The sequence below is a fragment of the Mauremys mutica genome, chromosome 12 (assembly GCF_020497125.1).
Source record: "Mauremys mutica isolate MM-2020 ecotype Southern chromosome 12, ASM2049712v1, whole genome shotgun sequence".
Taxonomy (NCBI): Eukaryota; Metazoa; Chordata; order Testudines; family Geoemydidae; genus Mauremys; species Mauremys mutica.
The window spans coordinates 42,503,035-42,525,364 of record NC_059083.1 but is presented as its reverse complement, the minus strand read 5'-3'; the positions used below and the strand labels follow the sequence as shown (position 1 = coordinate 42,525,364).

Here is a 22,330-nt window from a genome sequence, read left to right as displayed (position 1 = left end):
TGCAACGCCAGACAGCTACCGGTCAGTCGGAAATCAATTTGGAGTGGGCAAATCTACTGTGGGGGCTGCTGTGATCCAAGTAGCCAACACAATCACTGAGCTGCTGCTATCAAGGGTAGTGACTCTGGGAAATGTGCAGGTCATAGTGGATAGCTTTGCTGCAATGGGGTTCCCTAACTGTGGTGGGGCGATAGATAGAACCCATATCCCTATCTTGGCACCGGAGCACCAGGGCAGCCAGTACATAAACCGCAAGGGGTACTTTTCAATGGTGCTGCAAGCACTGGTGGATTACAAGGGACGTTTCACCAACATCAACATGGGGTGGCCAGGAAAGGTGCATGACGCTCGCATCTTCAGGAACTCTGGTCTCTTTGAACAGCTGCAGGAAGGAACTTACTTCCCAGACCAGAAAATTACCATTAGGGATGTTGAAATGCCTATAGTTATCCTTGGGGACCCAGCCTACCCTTTAATGTCATACGCAGGCGCCCTGGACAGTAGTAAGAAGCAGTTCAACTATAGGCTGAGCAAGTGCAGAATGGTGGTAGAATGTGCATTTGGACATTTAAAAGTGTGCTGGCGCAGTTTACTGACTAGGTTAGACCTCAGCGAAACCAATATTCCCATTGTTATTGCTGCTTGCTGTGTGCTCCACAATATCTGTGAGAGTAAGGGGGAGACGTTTATGGCAGGGTGGGAGGTTGAGGTAAATTGCCTGGCGGCTGATTACGTGCAGCCAGACACCGAGGCGATTAGAAGAGCACAGCTGGGCACCATGCACATCAGAGAAGCTTTGAAAACCAGTTTCATGACTGGCCAGGCTACAGTGTGACAGTTCTGTTTGTTTCTCCTTGATGAAAACCCGCCCCCTTGGTTGACTCTACTTCCCTGTAAGCCAACTTCCCCCTTCGATCACCACTTTCAGAGGCAATAAAGTCATTAGTGTTTTAAAATCATGCATTCTTTATTAATTCATCACACAAATAGGGGGAAAACTTGCAAGGTAGCCCGGGAGGGGTAGGTGAGCTGGGAAGCACCATGTGGGTTGGTGGATGATGGGAGGAGGGAATGACAAGGCCACGCTACAGTTCAAAACTTATTGAATGCCAGCCTTCTGTTGCTTGGGCAATCCTCTGGGGTGGAGTGGCTGGGTGCCCGTAGCCTCCCCCACCTGCATTCTTGGGCATCTGGGTGAGGAGGATAAGGAACTTAGGGAAGAGGGCAGGTGGTTATACAGGGGCTGCAGTGGCGGTCTGTGCTCCTGCTGCCTTTCCTGCAACTCCATCAGACGCCTGAGCATGTCAGTTTGCTCCCCCATTAACCTCAGCATTGCATCCTGCCTCCTCTCGTTGCGCTCCTCCCTCCTCTCATCGCGTTCATTTAATGCTTTCCTGGACTCTTCCATTGTTTGCCTCCACGCATTCTGCTGAGCTCTTTCAGTGCGGGAGGACTGCATGAGCTCTGAGAACATCTTGTCGCGAATGTGTGTTTTTTGGTCTTCTAATCTGCACTAGCCTCTGGGATGGCGATGATAGGGGGAGCGTAGAAACATTTGCAACTGCAGGAGGAAAAAAAGGGAGAGTAGTAATTTAAAAAGATACATTTTAGAGAACAAAGGGAAGACTATTTCACACTGAGTCAAGCGATTCACATTACATAGCACGTGCTTTTGGTACAAGGACACATTTTGCCTCTTATATTGAGTGCCTGCCGGTTTGGTGTGAGACATCACACACGTTCGGCTGGGTAATAGAATTTGGCTTGCAGGCAGCCATGGTAAGGCAAAGGGTTTCGGCTTTTTCAACCTTCATAACATGGGGGAACGGTTTCAAACAGCAGTGCCTTCCTTTCCCATACCAAGCAAAGCCCATTGCATTGGCCATTTAAAAGGAGGGGCTGTGGTTTTAGGGTGAATGTGCAGCACAATCCAACACCCCCCCCCCCCAATTCTCTGGGATGATCACTTCACCCCCGCCCACCCCCCACTCCCCCACGTGACTAGTATCAGGGAAGATCCTTGTCAGCCAAAGGCAAACAGCTCAGCATGAACGGGCCTCTCCCCACCGCGTGGCACACAGCGGGGATGATTTCTTTTCAGCCAAAGGCAAACAGCCCAGCAGGATCGGGCACCTCTGAATGTCCCTTTAAACAAATTTCCCGTATTTCAACCAGGTGACCATGAATGATATCGCTCTCCTGAGGCTAACACAGAGGGATAAAGACCGGATGTTTCTTGAATGCTACCAAAGCCTGGGCCCATTCGCTGCAATGTTTTGTTCTGCAATGATTCCAGACTACTTGCTACTGGCTTGGTCCTACCATGGAGGATGGAATAAGGCTGCACTGCCCAGAAACCTTCTGCAAAGGCTTTTAGAGTACATCCAGGAGAGGTTCATGGAGATGTCCCTGGAGGATTTTTGCTCCATCCCCAGACACGTTAACAGACTTTTCCAGTAGCTATACTGGCCGCAAATGCATCCCAAGTCTTCAGGGCAAATTAATCATTAAACATGCTTGCTTTTAAACCCTGTATTATATTTACAAAGGTACACTCATGATAGGTGCCTTCTCCAGCTTCATGGACCGGGAGCCCGCCTTGGGAAGGTTGGGAGGGTATTGGCTCCAGGGTGATGAACAGTTCCTGGCTGCCAGGGAGCAGGGATTCTCTGCTTGCCTGCTGTGCGCTATCCTCAACCTCCTCCTCTTCTTCCTCATCCACAAAATCCTCATCCCTGTTGTATGAGACTCCTTCCTTGCAGGTGTCCACAGACAGTGATGGGGTAGTGGTAGGGGGCCCCCCTAGAATTGCATGCAGCTCATCATAGAAGTGGCATGTATGGGGCTCTGACCCGGAGCGACTGTTTGCATCCTTTGTTTTTTGGTAGGCTTGCCTCAGATCCTTAACTTTCATGCAGCACTGCTCATTTAGTCTTTTGGAACGGAGTTCTGCCTGCATGGATTCTTCTCCCCATACAGCAATCAGATCCAGTACCTCCCGTTTGGTCCATGCTGGAGCTCTTTTGCTATTCTGGGACTCCATGGTCACCTGTGCTGATCAGCTTGCCATGCAAGCTAAACAGGAAATGAAATTCAAATGTTCCTGGGGCTTTTCCTGTCTACCTTTCCTGTGCATCTGAGTTGAGTGCTGTCCAGAGCAGTCACAATGGAACACTCTGGGATAGCTCCCAGACACCAATACCGTCAAATTGCGTCCACAGTACCCCAAATTCGACCCAGCGAGGTTGATTTTAGTGCTAAACCCCTCGCCAGGGAGGAGTACAGAAATCGATTTTAAGAGCCCTTTAAGTTGACAAAACAGGCTTGGTTGTGTGGATGGGTGCAGAGTTAAATCGACCTAACGCTGCTAAATTCGACCTAAACTCATAGTGTAGACCAGGGCTATGTGGCTAGGGTGTTTAATGCCTATTTTGTTTCAGTCTGCACTAAAAAATAAAGTTAATTGTGACCAGATGCTTAACATAACTAATATTGAAGAGAAGGGGGAAAAAGACAAGCTAGAATAAGTAAAGATCAGGTTAAAGAATACACCTCTACCCCAATATAATGGGACCCGACAAAACATGAATTTGGATATAATGCGCTAAAGCAGTGCTCCGGGGGGGTGGGGCTGTGCACTCCGGTGGATCAAAGCAAGTTCAATATAACGCGGTTTCACCTGTAACACAGTAAGATTTTTTGGCTCCTGAGGACAGCGTTATATCGAGGTAGAGGTGTATTTAGATAAGTTAGATGTATTCAAGTTGGAAAGGCCTGATGAAATTCACCCTATGGTAGATAAGAAAATAGCTGAAGCAATCTCAGAAACAGTAGTGATCTTTGAGAATTGATGGAGGAAGGGTGATGTCCCAGACAACAGGAAAAAGGCAAATGTATCTTTAAAACAGTAACAAAGAGCACCCAGACTAACTTTGATACCTGGAAAGATAGTGGAACAAATTATTAAACAATCATGTGGTAATCATTGAGAGAATAACAGAATGATAAATAATGGCCTAACTCCTTATGTGTGTCCAGGCCCATGTGGACAAATTGGAAAGAGTCCAGAAGAGAGCAACAAAAATTATAAATGGTTTAGAAAACCTGAATTATGAGTAAAGGTTAAAAAAACTGGGTATTTTTAGACTTAAGCAAAGGAGATTGAGTGAGAGCCTGATAATGGTCTTCAAATATTTTAAGAGTTGTTTTAAAGAGGACAGTGCTCAGTTGTTCTTCATGTCCGCTTAAGGTAGGACAAGTAGAAAGAGGCTTAATCTGCAACAATGGACGTTTAAGGTAGATATTAGGAGAAACTGTCTAACTAAAAGGATAGTAAAATATTGAAAAATGTTTCCATGGTAGGTTGTGGATTCCCTGTAATTTAAGATTCTTAAGAACAGGTTAGACAAACACCTGTCAGGGATGGTCTTGGTAACTTGGTCCTGACTCAGTGTAGGGGATTGGACTTCATGACCTCTCGAGGTTCCATCTAGCCCTACATTTCTGATTGTGTATTAGATAGCATCTGTACTTGCTGCTCTGGAGAGACTTTGGACTGCAGTGACTCTGAACCTGACTTAGGGGGTCATGATGGAAAGTAACTGAACATGATCTCCCACTAGGATGCTGTAGGTATGACAGCTAACATGAGCCATGGCAGTATAAGCAGGGGAATGTCGAGTAGGAATAGAGAGGTGGTAGTACTTCACTATACAGCATTAAGGAGACCATTACTGGATATTGTGTCAAAAAAGAGATGCTGACAAATTCGATGGGGTTTGGATAAGAGAATGATGGAAATCCTGCTTTGTAATGAGAGACTTAAGAAGCTCAATCTATTTAGCTTATCAAAGAGGAGGTTAAGTGACTGGATCATAGCAAGGAGATTTCTGAGAGCAGAAGGTTCTTTAATCTAGTAAACAAAAGCAGGAAGATGCCCAGTGGCTGGAAAATTTGTCTAGATAAATTCAGGTTGTAAATATTGTGGAGGCCAAGAATTAATTAATAAAGGTTTGAAGGGATCTTAATGTATGTTAGCTAATTAGCAGAGGTTAAGCTGTTACCCTGTATCTGGTGCAGAGTGAATTGTGTGAAAAGTCGTTACGTCCTTGTGAATTGCAGTCTTGTTTTCTGTTCTGGTATTGCAGACAAATAAGATAATGAATAGGCTTATGTATAAACAAATGCAAATGTTTACTTTTACTGTCTGCAAGTATGCTAACCATGGTCTGCTAGAAAGGTATAAAGATTGTTATGATTGTTTACTAATTGAGAGAGATCTGTCCAGGACAAGGGGCAACCCAGTTCCTGACACTCTCTCCCTCTTGTGTTCACTAGAGTATTATAATAAAGTATTTGTTTTTGCTGCACCTAAACATAAGCGAGAACTGAGTTTTCTTCGACAATTTGGGGGCTCGTCCGGGATGGCAACGCCCACGGATACACAGACGGCTGCTACGGATCGTTCCCCTTCGAACCCCATGGCGCCACAATAGAGGTAAGAGACCTTTTGAAATCTCTATTGGGGTATCGGAGGAGGACTGTCTGTGGGGGACGTCTGTTTCTGTTGGGCTCACGCCATCTGAACTTTTTGACTGTGCAGCAGGATCAAATGCAGAGTGGTATTGGGGAGAGGCCCCAATAAGGTTAGTTATAGCAGTACTGGGAACTGCTGAGTTGGCCAACAGGTAATGCATAAGGTAATGCATTAGAATGCACCGGTGCTGAGGGGTTTTTACCGCCTCAAGAGGGGTTGTCATACCGCCTCATGGTATTGGTCCGGACCAGGTAACGATGCATCTTGGTTAAAAAAAGATAAAAAAAAAAAAAAAAAAAAAAAAAAAAAATTTAAAAAGGTTAAAAAAGGGTTAAATAGAGGGAAAGAGGCCTTGGTGTGTGTGTGTGTGTGTATACCTGTGTGAGTGTTCGTTACTGGAAGACGCCCAGATTGCCCTGTGAAGCGATTGCTAATGATCAGGAGTAGTCTAACGCAAGCCCAGTAACTAGTGGATCTTTAGGAGATCCGACCCACGGTGGGCTGACTCAGCTTGGCATAGTCCGGCGAGGAAGCTGCCTGGGTCTAGGAGTGTGTGAACCCATCTTCCCTCCCTTTCCCTTCTGTGTGGGCTACTGACAATCTGATCGTCTCCCTGGAAGCAATTAGAGTATGCATAGGCGCCGACTTATATGGGGCTCTGGGGCTTTAGCCCCATGAATAAATCCCAAGCAGGGGCTCTGCCCCACCAATGTTTTTTCTCCCCTGCTTGGAGCGCCCCCCCGCCGCTGCCGCCGCCGCCGCCAGGGCTGCCCAGAGCCCTTTAAATCCCAGCCGCCGCCGGGAATCAGAGGGCTCTGGGCTGCCTGCTGCAGCGGGAAGCCCAGAGCCCTCTGATTCCCGGCGGCGGCTGGGATTTAAAAGGCTCTGGGCTCCCCGCGGTTGCAGGCAGCCCAGAGCCCTTTAAATCCCAGCAGCGGCTGAGATTTAAAAGGCTCTGGGCTCCCCGCGGTTGCAGGCAGCCCAGAGCCCTCTGATTCCCGGCGGCGGCTGGGATTTAAAAGGCTCTGGGCTGCCCGCCGCAGCAGACAGCCCAGAGCCCTCTGATTCCCGGCCGCGGCTGGGATTTAAAGGGCTCTGGGCTGCCTGCAACCGCGGGGAGCGCAGAGCCTTTTAAATCCCAGCCACGGCTGGGATTTAAAGGGCTCTGGGCTGCCTGCAAACGCGGGGAGCCCAGAGCCTTTTAAATCCCAGCCGCAGCCGGGAATCAGAGGGCTCTGGGCTTCCCGCTGCGGCGGGGAGCCCAGAGCCCTTCACAGCCCAGCCGCGGCCGGGAATCCGAGGGCTCGGGGCTGCCGGCACCCGCGGGGAGCACAGAGCTTTTAAAATCCCAGCCGCGGCCGGGAATCCGAGGGCTCTGGGCTCCCCGCCGCAGCAGGCAGCCCAGAGCCCTCAGAATACCCGCCGCGGCGGGGATTTAAAGGGCTCTGGGCTGCCTGCAACCACGGGGAGCCCAGAGCCTTTTAAATCCGAGCCGCGGCCGGGAATCAGAGGGCTCTGGGCTTCCCGCTGCAGCAGGCAGCCCAGAGCCCTCTGATTCCCGGCCGCGGCTGGGATTTAAAGGGCTCTGGGCTGCCTGCAACCGCGGGGCGCACAGAGCCTGTTATATACGCGCCGCGGCCGGGGAGCAGTGGGCTCTGGGCTTCCCGCTGCGGCGGGGAGCCCAGAGCCCTTTAAATCCCAGCCGCGGCCGGGAATCAGAGGGCTCTGGGCTGCCCGCCGCAGCATACTGCCCAGAGCCCTCTGATTCCCGGCCGCGGCTGGGATTTAAAGGGCTCTGGGCTGCCTGCAACCCGGGGGAGCCCATATCCTTTTAAATCCGAGCCGCGGCCGGGAATCAGAGGGCTCTGGGCTCCCCGCCGCGGCGGGCCGCCCAGAGCCCTTTAAATCCCCGCCGCGGCCGGGAATCAGAGGGCTCTGGGCTTCCCGCTGCAGCAGGCAGCCCAGAGCCCTCTGATTCCCGGCTGCGGCTGGGATTTAAAAGGCTCTGGGCTCCCTGCGGTTGCAGGCAGCCCAGAGTCCTCTGACTCCCAGCCGGGGCTGGGATTCAAAGGGCTCTGGGATCCCCGCGGCTGCCAGCAGCCCAGAGCCCTTTGAATCCCAGCCTCTGTCCGCTGATTGCCCCCTCCCCAGACCCCTGCCCCAACTGCCCCCCAGAACCTCCACCCCCTATCTAAGCCCCACTGGTCCTTGTTCCCCAATTACCCCCTCCCGAGACCCCTGCCCCTAACTGCCCCTTGGGACCTCAGCCCCTATCTAAGCCTCCCTTCTCCTTGTCCCCAACTGCCCCCTCCTGAGACCCCACCCAACTTCCCCCCCCCAGGACCGCACCCCCTACCTGTCCCCTGATAAACCTCTTAGACTCCCATGCCTATCCAATTGCTGCCTGTCCCCTGACTGCCCCTTCGAACCTCTGCCCCATCCAACTCCCCCTGCTCCTTGTCCCTTGACTGCCCCCCGGAACTCCCTACCTCTTCTCCAACCCCCAAACTGCTTACTGTGCCACTCAGACCAGCGTATCTGGCTCCATGCAGCTCCAGACAGTTGCTGCCATGCTCCCCCATGGAGCCCACAGCCCTCTCCCACCCCCAGCACCTGCCTTCCAGATTTGAACACCTCAAAATTCAGGAGTGCTCAAGCTCGGTTTGGGCAGCTTTTACTTCATTTCTCCCAAATCAGTTTCCCCTGCAAGGTGCCAACTGAAGGTGTTGGAGAACAGAGAGATCAGGTGGCCTCCTAATGCCTGGAAAAGAGACAAAGGCCGGAGGAGGGAGTGTCAGTGCCTGTGCGGACTTCTGGGAAGTGCACGGTGTGGAAGGGGATGCTGTGATGCTTTGGAACAACTCCATACAAAGCCAGTCAGGACTCTGGGGGAGCCTCCTCTCTCGGAGCATACTGTCTCCAGGGCAAGAAGCTTACACCTTCCTGGGTCTGACCTCGAAGCATTCAGCATGCCCTTCCACGTCATGCACTTTCCAAAGTGAGTCTGCCCAGGCTGGTCCTGGGGCAACCAGAGGTCGCTGCACCCCAACTCTGCAGTCAGATGTGACTCTCAGCCAGACAGTAAAACAGAAGGTTTATTAGATGACGGGAACACAGTTTAAACAGAGCTTGTTGGTACAGAAAACAGAACCCCTCTGTCAGGTCCATCTTGGGGGGTGGGGAGCCCAGAACCAAGTTCTGGGTCTCTCCCAATTTCCCCAGCCAGCTCCAAACTGACACTCCCTCCTCTGGCCTCTGTGTCTCTTCTGGACAAGGAGGCCACCTGATCTCTTTGTCCCCAACACCTTCAGTTGGCATCTTGCAGGGGAAACTGAGGCACCCACACAGTATTCAGAGAAAATATTAAGAACATTCCCACTTCATCACAACAGATGCAACAAAATATAATACCGTATATTGAAGTAGGCAAGTGCTGCTTCTGACTTTCCACTTTTAATTGACCCTTGTAATCTTGTGGCGCTGACGCGTTGTAGCTTCATTTTATATCGGCTTACAGGGCGGGAGCGGGGGGGCACCACCATTTTGGGCCCCACCAAAAATTATACAAACCTGCCGCCTATGAGAGTATGTGGCTTTCTCTCCCAGAGATTAGCCGACGCTCTTTGCTGAAAGGGGGTGTACGAGGGTCGTAGTCTTTCTTGTGAGTCTCTCCTGTACGTGAGTGCCCTGTAGGGAGGGATTCTTAGATTCTGGTCCGCTAGCGTGGACAGGGACCCCTTCAGTTGGTGTGACTGGAAAATGGGGGGGGAACAGTCTAAACTTTCCACTTTACCCCCTAAGGGTACCCCAGCATATTACATGTACGTACATTATGGTCCTAAAACCTGCAGGTATTTAAATGATTGGAATCTGTACACGCGTGAAAATTCATTTAAACAATGCCCATTAGAAGGTACCTTTGAGTTAGATAAACTTACATACCTCCGGGAAGCCCTTAAATCACACACCTCTGCTGCGCAGTGCGAGCAGTTTCTGTCTTGGTGGGAGGAAGCAACAAAGAGACTCCATGAGTCTCGGGTGCGGAGTCTGAAGGACTCCCAGGAGAAATTAAAAACTGAAGTACAGGATTTAAAACTTAAATGTCAGACATCCAAATGTCTTCCTGCTTCAGTGCAGCCCTCTGCTTCTCTTTATCCTCAATTAGTTAAACCTGAAAGTGAGGAGGAGACTACAGAAGATGTAGTGGATTTTTTTAGCAGCATTCCACAGCCTCTGCCAGTTTCCCCCACGGCCCCCCCTTCTCGGGCTGTGCAGGCAGTGATTGTCTCGCCGCCGCAATTATCAACTGCACAAGTTGTTCATTCTCCTTCTTCGGAAGAATTATCTTCTTCCCTACTGACTGACACCAGTAGTCCGGTTAACCCTGCTTCTGCTGATAACCATGCCGGCTACTTTCTTAGAAGCACGACACAGGCACTCCAGGCTCCTTTAAGAGACTTGCCTGGAGCTGGAGCGATAGGGGGGTTAATTAAGGTACATGCCCCGTGGACACCTGGAGATCTTAGAAACTTGGTGAAAGAATTTCCTAAAATCAGGGAGGAGCCAGTAAAGTTTAGAGAAGAGCTCCAGACAGTGATTCAGTGCTATAATCCATCTTGGGCAGATATTAATCAACTTTTACGAGCTGTACTGCCCGCCGAAGTTCAGCAACGCCTTAACAGACAGGCAGCTTGGCCTGATACCGACCCTGGTATTGGGGATGCTTTGACAGAGGCTAGGAATCGTCTCTTGACCTCTATTTCAGAAGTTTGTCCTAAGAAAACAGATTGGACCAAGATTGCAAATTGTAAACAAGATAAGGGGGAATCCCCTGCTGATTATCTTGATAGACTGACTAAGGTCTTTGAACAGCATTCGGGAATTACTGATCCAGCTGATAATGCCAGGGAAGCGGTGGGAGCTGCTTTTGTTCAGGGACTCTTGCCAAAAGTTCAGCAACCATTGAGAACTATTTGTATTGGCTGGCAAACTAAACCCCTTTCAGAATTGGTGACAGTTGCAAATCATTGTACAGCTTGCATAGACCAGAAGAAAGAAACCAGTGAAACAAAACTTATGGCTTTACAGTTACAAACTTATCAGAACAGGGGTCGTGGGGGAATGAGAAGAGGACGGGGACGAGGTCGTGGGAGAGGTATGGGACGAGGTTCCTCATATCCTGCCCAGAATCCTGCCCCGACTGGGAGCACTGCATGCCACTTGTGTGGTCAGGAGGGACACTGGAGAAATGAGTGTCCAAATCGATTTGCTCAAAATCCTACTCAGTTCCCCAATCCTGAGGCGCCTGTATTCTCCCCACAAGGAACCCCTTACTAGGACAGCCTGAGGGAACGTAACTGCATCATGAATCCTTTAATTTCTATTAATCAAGAAGGCCCATTTGTTGATTGTAATATTGCTGGTAAATCTGTTACTTGTCTTGTCGACACTGGGGCTAGTAGATCTGCTCTGAGATCCTCAGAGTTTCCCTCTGTTCCTTTGTCCGCTTTGTCTGTTAATGCTGTGGGCATTTCAAACTGTCCTGTTTCGCATCCTGTCTCAGTACCCCTCGAAATTTGTCTTGGCCCTCTAGAAGATAAACATTCCTTTCTACTCAGTTCTACTTCTCCTGTGAATTTGCTGGGAAGAGATCTGTTGTGTAAATTAGGTTGTACCATCTACTGTACACCAGATGGCGTATTCTTACAGGTTCCTGATGAGAATACTAACCTGGTGTTGGCTACACTCCATATATCCGAGCCAGCTGCGTCGAAGTCTCCACTCAGCCCTGACCTTGTGCATTTGTTGTCACAAGTGCCCCCCCATCTCTGGTCTCGTCATGCAAATGAAGTGGGACAGATTAGAACAGCCGAGCTGGTTAAGATTTTTGTGGACCCTGCTAAGCTTTTGCCGAGGATTCCACAATACCCACTGCGTCCTGAAGCAGTGGCAGGCATAGCTCCGGTTATAGAATCTTTATTGCAACAGGGTATTATTGTTCCCACTATTAGTTCTTGTAATACTCCTATCTTTCCTGTAAAGAAGCCAGGAAGGAATACCTATCGGTTTGTTCAAGACCTTCGCGCTATTAATGCTGTGGTTTTGCCTTCTTTTCCAGTGGTTCCAAATCCAGCTACAATTCTTTCTTGTATTCCACCGTCAGCCACTTATTTCTCTGTTGTAGATTTGTGTTCAGCATTTTTTTCCATTCCAATTCACCCAGATAGTCAGTATTTGTTTGCCTTTACTTATAAAGGATGTCAGTATACCTGGACCAGGTTACCCCAAGGGTATACTGAATCTCCCTCCCTGTTTTCTCAGATCCTGAAGAAGGATCTGGATGATGTGGTTTTCCCTGGAAAATCAGTACTTATACAATATGTGGATGACCTTTTACTGGCGTCTTTCTCTTTTGACTCTTCTAAAACTGATACTCTGACTCTTTTAACTGCTTTAGCTACCAAAGGTCACAAAGCATCCCGAGAAAAACTCCAACTATGTCAACCCAAGGTTCATTATCTTGGGCATGATATTTCTCATGGCAGGCGTCATTTATCAGACTCTCGTATTTCAGCTATTTTAAATATGCCTAGGCCTAGTACTGTTTCTCAAATGCGTACTTTTCTGGGCATGACTGGATATTGCAGGCAGTGGATTTTAGGTTATGCAACAGTGATTAAACCCTTACAGGATCTGACTAAGTCTGGTACCCCTGAACCTCTTCCTTGGCCCCCAGAGGCTGAGAGTGCTTTTGTTGCTATTAAACAGAGACTATCTACTGCTCCGGCCCTGGGACTTCCTGATTATACTAAACCATTTACCCTTTTCTGTCATGAGCGTAATGGGTTTGCTTTGGCTGTACTAACGCAAAAGCACGGGGACAAACACCGTCCAATTGCCTACTACAGTACTGCCCTAGACGCTGTGGCGGTAGGATTTTCCCCTTGTTTACGGGCTGTAGCGGCAACGGCCCTTGCTGTTCAGTTATCTGAATCTATTGTATTGGGTTCTCCTTTGAGTGTGTGTGTTCCGCATGCTGTGGCTGCACTCTTGTTGAAATCTAGGACGCAGCATTTATCCGCTTCTCGTCTTATCAAATATGAACTTTTGCTTTCTTCCTCTCATATTACTTTGGCTCGTTGCCCTGTTCTTAATCCAGCCTCTTTGTTGCCTGGGCCTGAAGATGGAACCCCACATGATTGTGTGTTTGTAACGTCTGTTCTTACTCGTCCTAGAGATGATTTACTGGATGTGCCTTTGCAGAATCCTGATCTCCTTTATTTTGTGGATGGCTCGTGTTTGCGAGATTCTAAGGGTAAATTAGTTGCTGGTTATGCTGTCTGCACTACCTGTGCTGTTGTTGAAAGTGCTTTCCTTTCTTCAGTGTTTTCCTCTCAAGTAGCTGAACTTGTGGCTTTGACTCGAGCTTGTGTTCTGGCTCGAGATCAAACGGTCACTATCTATACGGATTCTCGTTATGCTTTTGGAGTGGTTCATGATTTTGGATTGCTTTGGAAATATAGAGGCTTCCTTACATCCACTGGTTCTCCTATTAAGAATGGTTTTTATGTTTCTGCTCTTTTGGATGCTCTTTTGTTGCCTAAAGCTATAGCTGTTGTTAAATGTACTGCTCACAAGACCCCTCATGATGAAGTTACCCGTGGGAATGCTCTAGCTGACTCTGCAGCTAGGACAGCGGCTCTTTCTGCACCTCAGGCTGTACATTCCTGTGTACTGATAGAGCAGCCTTCACTGGCCTCCCTTGACGATCTGGCTAAGATCCAGGAGGCAGCATCAAGAACTGAGAAGCACTCTTGGAGTGCTGCTGGCTGCATTTTACATTCTGATAATCTTTGGCGTGCCCCGGATGGTCGCCTGGTGGCACCAAAGATGTTATTGCCCTATCTTGCTCGCATATACCATGGGATGGCACACGTGAGCAAAGGGGGGATGGTTGCTGCAGTTGCCCGAGATTGGTTTGCACCCATTTTCCCTTCTGTTGCCCATTCCTACTGTCAACACTGTGTGATTTGTCAACAACACAACATTGGTAAAGCTGTTAAAGCTATGCGAGCAGCCCACCCTCCTCCTTGGGGACCTTTTGTAAATATTCAGATTGATTTTATTCAAATGTCTAAATGTTGTGGTTATGAATATGTATTGGTTTTAGTTGATGTATTTACCAATTGGGTTGAAGCTTTTCCCTGCAGGAAGGCAGATGCCAGGACTGTTGTGAAACTTCTGCTTAAGGATTTTGTCCCTCGTTTTGGCATTCCTGTGAGTATCAACAGTGATCGTGGAACTCACTTTACTGGACAGATTGTAAAGGAGTTATGTACGACTTTGCAGATCCAACACAACCTTCACTGCCCCCATCACCCACAATCTGCTGGGACAGTGGAACGCCAGAACGGGATTTTAAAAAATAAACTGGCCAAGATTTGTGCTGAAACGAACTTAAAGTGGCCAGATGCCCTTCCATTGGCACTGATGAGTATGAGAGCCATTCCCAGTCGAAAGACTGGACTCAGCCCTCATGAGATTTTGACGGGGCGCCCAATGCGACTACCAACTGCACCCCACTGACCTTAGCTCAGATGGACATTCATTTGATGGATGATATAATGCTTAAGTATTGTCAGGCACTAATGAAATGTGTTAAGTCTTTTTATACACAGGTGAAGGAAGCCTTACCGAAGGATCCTGTGCAACCTTGCCACTCATTGGAACCGGGAGACTGGGTCTACATAAAGGTCCATCAACGAAAGACTGCCCTGGCTCCACGCTGGAAAGGCCCTTTCCAAGTCCTGTTGACTACCAACACTGCTGTGAAGTGTCAAGGCCTACCTGCCTGGACCCATGCATCACACTGCAAAAAGACCCCTCCACCTCGGGAGGCCACACCTACTGATGATCAACGTGCTCCTTCTTCTAGCCCTGCTGCACCTGCTGGACAGCGGAAGAAGAGGACAAGGTGACATGCTAGAAACCTCTCCCTTGTCCTCTGACGGACCTACTGTGCCTTTGGATTTTTCTAAAGCTATTCCCACATTACAATCCTCTTCCCTTTATCATGCTAGAGCACGATTGTTTTTGGGGAAGAGGAGGAGATATATTCGTTCTGCAAACTCCTCCAGAGTCCAGGGATTCCTGACTAAAAGAGACATTATGAACTGGCCCTGGTGGAAGAAATGAAGCATCGTTTATTGGCAAGGAGGGAACTGTGGGGAGCGTGCTTGGGCGTGTGGGGTTGAATGGTGGCTTGGATTTCTTCCAGGGGCAGGGCTCTGTGCTTATGGACAAGTACCCTGGGGATGTACTGCCCTCCCTAATTGGCTTTCAGATAATGACTACCAAAAGCACCTTGCTACCACAAAGGTTACCCCCACTAGCCCCTCAACCCTGGCCGTCACTTCTGTAATTTATCCAGATGTAAACGAAATTGTATATTCTAATGAGATTCGTTGGCCCAGACCTTCCCATCTTAGTGATTTATTAGAATATTGCTCAGAAAGCCTATTTTTTAAAGTTCAACAGACTTCATATGAGAGGACCATTGAGTGGAAAACAAATGGATCAGTGGCAATAGAGATCCATAATATTACTGCAGATCAGCCCCTAGACTTTAGATATGAAATTGATGGATTCCATAGTGAAGTAGATATGATGGTTATTCCTGGAATTTGTGCTATGTTATCTGAAAGAGGCCCTTATTGTTATTTGGTTACCCAATTAGTGAATAATCAAACGACTACCCAAAGAGTTTGTTCTACTGCGCTGAGGGGAAATGTGCCAGAATATCGGTGGACTGTACTAAACACTACACTAGGGACTGTGAAGTTTACATTGCCTTTATCTAGTTTTCAGATCACCTCTACATATCCAAATTGTTCCCAAGGGGCTGCCATTAGATTAGCACAACTGAGGGCCTGGGTTATTTCCTCTAGAAAGAAGAGGGATCTAGCCGGATCCTTGTGGGATGGGGCCAATTCTGCAGCTGCTGTTTGGAATATTTTTAAGACCCAGGAGCATGATGAGAAATTGGGCCAATTAGAGAAGGCCACTGGCCTGATTTCTGGGGCACAGCTGACACAAGTGCGAACCGGAGTGGGTGAGTTACATGTCATTTCCGCCCTTAGTTCTCTGACCCAGAATTTATTGAGAGAGATGGTACTGAATATCACTGAGGCTGGGAAGGCATTGCAGTGGGATCTAGCATGTTCGGAAATTCAGGATTTCCTGAATGACCAGCTGATGGCCATTCGGAATGATCTAGTGCACCAAGCTTGGCCCACTGCCCTTACAGACACGTCAGGAGTACCATCTGATCTGTGGCCATGGAGACATACTTGGAGACTTTCTGGATGGAAATGTGGACGTTCACAGTGCTCCTTCCAAGCATATGGACCGGTTAAGGGGGTGTGGGCTCCCACATACCGAATCCTGCCGGGTCCATGGGGAGGATGCATGTGGGATTGGGTGATTCACCGAGATATCTGGGAAGTCAGGCCACCTGATTCTCCTAATCGATTTTTGGTTAGTGATCCTGGGATTACAGCTGATATTTGGATGGGGTTAGGGAATTTATGGACATTTTGGCCGTTAGAACCACCACAGCTTCAGTGTATACGGAAACTGAAGCCAGGGGAAGTTGTCACTGTTTATGACAATATTTGCTGGGAGGGTAGAGGTCAAGGGACTACCCTTACAGGACACCCACTTTTTCAGGCTAATGATAGCTGTGTGTACGTTAATACAACCACATTACGAGATATACATTTTAATCTTACCACTGCTGCAGGCAATCATATTATTTACTGGCCTGCAGATAGAATGTTACATGTAGCTCTTAGATTTCAGGTATATTTTAATTGGACTAGGATAGTACCTGATCGGTTTCAGAATTTGCTTTCATTGTTGCCAGAGGTTCGCAGAATCTCTGAGTTGCAGGGGCAAATTCACATGCTTCAGAATATATATCATGCTGAGCAGAATGCCTTTCATACAGCTTATAGAGTGTCTACTTTATGTACTAAGTTTGATGTATTGTGCTTTGTTACCAAAACTGTACGACAACCCCATTATTTTATTCCTATGGGGATGTTATTGTTTGTAGTGTTGTTGGTTGGTGTGGGATTATGTTATTGTTGTTGTTGTTGTAAAGGACGTAATGATAGTAATACTACTTTTCATGTTCATGCTAATCATGCATTGTCCTTACATCCCATGAAAACCCCTAAGGTTGAGATGTCTCCTGTGGTCTCTGAAATCCATGGTTTAATGCAAATTGAGATTTGAGGTATTTGTTGTACTAGAAGTACAAAAGGGGGGAATGTGGAGGCCAAGAATTAATTAATAAAGGTTTGAAGGGATCTTAATGTATGTTAGCTAATTAGCAGAGGTTAAGCTGTTACCCTGTATCTGGTGCAGAGTGAATTGTGTGAAAAGTCGTTACGACCTTGTGAATTGCAGTCTTGTTTTCTGTTCTGGTATTGCAGACAAATAAGATAATGAATAGGCTTATGTATAAACAAATGCAAATGTTTACTTTTACTGTCTGCAAGTATGCTAACCATGGTCTGCTAGAAAGGTATAAAGATTGTTATGATTGTTTACTAATTGAGAGAGATCTGTCCAGGACAAGGGGCAACCCAGTTCCTGACACTCTCTCCCTCTTGTGTTCACTAGAGTATTATAATAAAGTATTTGTTTTTGCTGCACCTAAACATAACCGAGAACTGAGTTTTCTTCGACAATATGTTTAACAGTCATTATGGTAATTAATCACTGCATTATATTTCGCAGCGATATGGTGGACTTTCCATCATTTGAGGTCTTTAAATCAACACTGGATGCCTTTTTCAAAAAAATCCACAGTCTAACTCAGCCACAAGAGATGGGTTGATACAGGAATCCTTGGTTCTCTTATGAAGGAGATCAGACTATATGATAATGGTCCCTTTTGGCCTTGAAATCTGTTAATCTTTGTTTGCAGGTTTCTACATTAGCCAGATATCCAGTTAATCGTGTCTCTGGACTCACGACCAAGTTCAGCAAACCACGCCTACTCAGCAAATGCTGAAACAGAACGGGGGTTAATTGGCAGTGATGGAGACTTAGTTGTACCTCAGATCATAGGCGCCAACTTTTCCTTGCGCCGGTGGGTGCTCGACCCCCCCCCGTCCCTGCCCTGACTCCACCCCTGCCCTGCCCCCATTCCAACCCCTTCCCCAAAGTCCCTGCCCCTACTCCCCCCCCTCCCTGCCCCTATTGGACCCCTCCCCCAAATCCCCAGCCCAGCCCCACCTCCCCCCCTGAGCGCGCCGTGTTCCCCCTCCTCCCCGCTTCCTCCCAATGTTTGTCATGCAAAACAGCTGTTTCGCAGCAGCAAGCACTGGGAACTAGGGGGGAAAAGTGGGCATGCAGCGCGCTCAGAGGAGGAGATGGAGGCGGAGGTGAGCTGGGGCTGGGGAGGTAGGGCAGGGAGCTGCCGGTGGGTGCAGATCACCTACCAATTTTTCCTTGTGGGTGCTCCAGCCCCGGAGTACCCACAGATACCTAGAGAGGGTAGCAACTCTGCTCTGCTTCCCAGAGAGTAAGTTAGGGCCATTTCCTAGACAGAGTGGATGAACCCTTGCTTCAGATCAGTGCGTCATGTGATCTTGTATAATTTATAGCTCAGTCCCTGTAGACTGGGATTGGGAAAAGGAAGGATCCTTTCAGGGTAGGTTACTCAGATCCTCGCTCTGGAAGCAGTAACAGCACTGAGCTTAATGAACAAGATCAAACACTTGTTCCCTTGACCCCCTGTGCAGGATTTCCATTTTTCATACCTGACCTGATCTCCCAGCTGGAACGAGGGCAGGAACCATGGGTCCCCGACACAGGTGCTGACTCCATGGGTGCTTCAGGGCGGGAGCATCCACGGAGAAAAATTAGCAGGTGCTTAGTACCCACCAGCAGCCAAGCTCCCCACTCCCGGCAACCCACGGGCAGCCCCGCCAACTCCTCTCCCTCCCTTCCAGTGCCTCCTGAACATTGCGGAACAGCTGTTCTGTGGTGTACAGGAGGCACTGGGAGGGAGGGGGGAGGCATGGGGATGAGGCGGGCTCAGGGGAGGAGGCATAAAGAGGCATGGTGGAGGTGGTGCCTTGGGGAAAGGAGGGGGGCAAGGCCTGGGGTGGGGCAGGAAGAGGCGGGTCAGGGATGGGACCTTGGGGGAAGAGTGGAGTGGGGGTGGGGCCAGGGCTAAGTGAAAATCAGAAGCTGGTGCCTGTGGTTCCCAATCTCCAGGGCTACAAGGAAAAGGGGATCTTAAAAGACACCCATACAGGAGAGGAATTGGTGAAACTGACCCAAAACCAATTTACTTATATCCCGTTGGCAGACATCACTGATGAGTTTTCACCAATCCTCAGCTATGTTCAGGAGTTTGAATTGGTCCCTTCCTCTCCCTCCTTTGAAATAGAGTTGCGGTGGGTGGGGATTTTTTCTTCCTGATTTCTTTTAAGTCCCCAGTAATTGGTTAGTTTTTTCCCTCCCTTTGCTGTTCCCTTCCCCCTCCACACAGTGGTTGATTCCTGTCTGGATTCTCTTTCTATCCCAGCAGGTGATGGGACAGTGAGTGAGAAAAAGAAGAAAGATCCTGAGCAGGTGGGACCACAGGTGACATTATCAGGTAGAGCCACAGGGAAAGTTTTCCAGAGTACTGAGCAGGGAGTAGCCCGTCAGAATCAGCGCAGGCCAGAGGAGCAGCTGGGAAACCAAGCAGGGGAGATCCAGCGTGGATCCACTAACAGGAGCAGGGGGTTCAAAGAAACCAAAGAGCCTGTACTACAGAGAATCGCCTCTGGAGAGGAACTGAATTTATGCAGTGACTGTGGGAGAAGCTTCCTTTGGAAATCAGCCCTTATTACTCACCAGAGAATCCACACAGGAGAGAAACCCTATAAGTGTCTAGACTGTGAGAAAAGTTTCAGCTGCAGCTCACACCTTGTTTCACATCAGAGAACCCACACGGAGGAGAAACCATATAGATGCTCTGAGTGTGGAAAAAGCTTCAATCAGCAGTCCAATCTTCTTATACATCAGAGAATCCACACAGGAGAGCGGCCCTATAAATGCCCCAACTGTGGGAAAAGCTTCAGTTACAACTCAGTCCTTATGACACATCAGAAAATGCACACTGGAGAGAAGCCCTATAAGTGTCTTGACTGTGAGAAAATATTTAGCCAGAGCTCAGACCTCACTAAACACCAGAGAACCCATACGGGGGAGAGACCCTACAAATGCAATGAGTGTGGGAAAACCTTTAGTCTGAGCTCCCACCTTATTTCACATGAAAAAACCCATAAGGGAGAGAAACCTTATATATGCCCCAACTGTGGGAAAAGCTTCAGTGACAGCTCAAACCTTATTATGCATCAAAGGATCCACACAGGAGAGAAGCCCTACAAATGCCCTGAGTGCAGGAAAAGCTTCGGTCGTCTCTCACACCTTAATAGACACCAGACAATCCACACAGGAGAGAGACCCTTTAAATGCTTGGACTGTGGGAACAGCTTTCGTGACAGCTCATCCCTCATCAGGCATCAGAGAATCCACACAGAAGAGAAACCCTAGAAGATGGGTGAAGTGAACAACAACGTGGCTGATTCCCACGAATATCGGAGGGTCAGATAAGACAGTACTGGCCATCTAATGAGGACATGCAATAGCTATAAAGTAGATAATGAAATCACATTCCTAGAACAGAGTCATGCAAAGCAAGAGGCAGAGATAAGATTTCCATGTTGTGATGAGATTTGATTATTACATCTCAAGAAGCTCTGAACGTCCTTTGATCAGCTCCTGCACTGAAGTTTGTTGATACAGACCTAGAACCATCTTTATCTTATGTGCTGTGACTTTGTTCTATTCTTGATACTGTTTTAGTTAATTGATACATTCAGGAGCAGAGATGGACTCAGGTCAGAAATGCAATGATACCTGGGCTCTGGGCTGAGTTGGGATGATGGTTTATTTGTGACTTTCTTGCTTTGAATGAAGAGGAGTGGATCTCAGTTTCTCAAACTCTGAGACCTTTATCAGGAGATGTCAAGAATGTGAAGATGGGCCTCTGTGTAATGAAATGGGACCTCTGTTTGCCTGAGTGTGGAGCAAAAGCAATAGCAACAAGAGATTCCATAATAAAGTTAATCTGCACAAACCAGTGGTAAGGATGGGTGAAAAGGAGATCACAGTGCGATTAAAGCCACTGGCTGCAATGGGAATCCAGTCTGTGTAACTGGAATTGGAAAGTGATAGAATCCATGAACATGGAAAAGATTTTCTGATACATGTGTTTCTTCTGTAACTGTACTGGCATAACTATAGGGGGAAAAAGTACTGGTACACTGCTTTGTTATGCCAGTTTAAGCTATGACCCTTGTGAATCGTTGCATTCACACAGTGCTGCACTTTTTTGAAATAACAGAACAGCATTGTGGACAGATATCCCTTGATGCAATATTTGCTGCTACACTCTATGTACTGAGGTATTTTTCTTGTGGCCCATAGTGAGATGTCTACCAGAACCTATAGGAATTCTGGGACAAGGACAAGGAGTAATGGTCTCAAGTTGTAGTGGGGGAGGTTTAGGTTGGATATTAGGAAAAAAATTTCAGTAGGAGGGTGGTGAAACACTGGAATAGGTTACTTAGGGAGGTGGTGGAATCTCCTTCCTTAGAGGTTTTTAAGGTCAGGCTTGACAAAGCCCTGGCTGAGATGATTTAGTTAGGAATTGGTCCTGCTTTGAGCAGGGGGTTGGAGCAGATGGCCTCCTGAGATCCCTTCTAACCCTGATATTCTATGATTCTATGACTTAGTCAAACTAACAAACTCCCATCTTCTGGCATCCCATAATTCATCTGATTTTTGCAAGTCAGAAACATTTTTCAAATTGTTTGTCAAGCAACATGGAGGAAACGCTATCAAGTGCCAGGATCCAAAGGGTTGGGAGATAGCCACAGGGATGGTATGGTGATACATCTTTAGGCAGCGGTGCCAACTTTCTCCGGCGCTGGTGGGTGCCCGCGCGCCCCCGCCTCTGACCCCACCCCGACTCCACCCCATCCGCGCCCCTGACCCTGCCCCCATTCCAACCCCATCCCCAAAGTCCCCGCCCTAACTCCGCCCCCTCCCTGCCCCTATTGGATCCCTTCCCCAAATCCCCACCCCGGCCCCGCATCTTTCCCCAGCGCACAGCGTTCCCCCTCCTCCCTCCCTGCCCCGCGAATCAGCTGTGTCACGGCGCAAGCGCTTAGAGGAAGGGGGGAGAAGCAGGACGTGGCGGGGCACTCGTGGAGGAGGCAGAGGTGAGCTGGAGCAGGGAGGCGGAGGGGGCCATGGGGAGCTGCCGGTGGGTGCTCAGCACCCACCAATTTGGAGCACCCACGGAGTCGGCGCCTATGTCTATAGGTGGAAGAGGGTGGGCCAGAATGTCAGGATGCAGAAGGTTTCTTTCTTAGAGAGATGTGCAGGGCTCACCCCAGACCTGCAGCAACAGCACCAACATCAGAGTTCCCATCAGCTTGGAGAAGTGTGTGGCCATTATCATCTGAATGCTCCCCACTCCCTGTTCTTGTCTTGGTGGGTGAAATGACATGGGCAAGGACTGTGATTTAGGGGGCTCTCAGTATCTGTGTTCACAGACTGCAGGACATGGCAAGGTTGGGTTGCTGGCCATGAATATAGTACCACAGTGATCTCCAGCACAGTGATCTCCAGCAAAGGAAGCCTTTGCATCCTGTTCAG

The 22,330-nt window shown here is 48.5% G+C and overlaps 1 protein-coding gene across 1 annotated transcript in view; it reads left to right on the top strand.

Annotated features, from left to right (window-relative positions):
• Positions 1-22,330, top strand: part of LOC123346799 (zinc finger protein 420-like) — a 78,873-nt gene that overhangs the window by 12,579 nt on the left and 43,964 nt on the right. Inside the window, exon 3 of the mRNA XM_044984257.1 lies at positions 19,143-20,156. Within this exon, the coding sequence (XP_044840192.1) occupies positions 19,143-20,156 (1,014 nt within the window). The remainder of the gene's footprint in view (positions 1-19,142; positions 20,157-22,330) is intronic.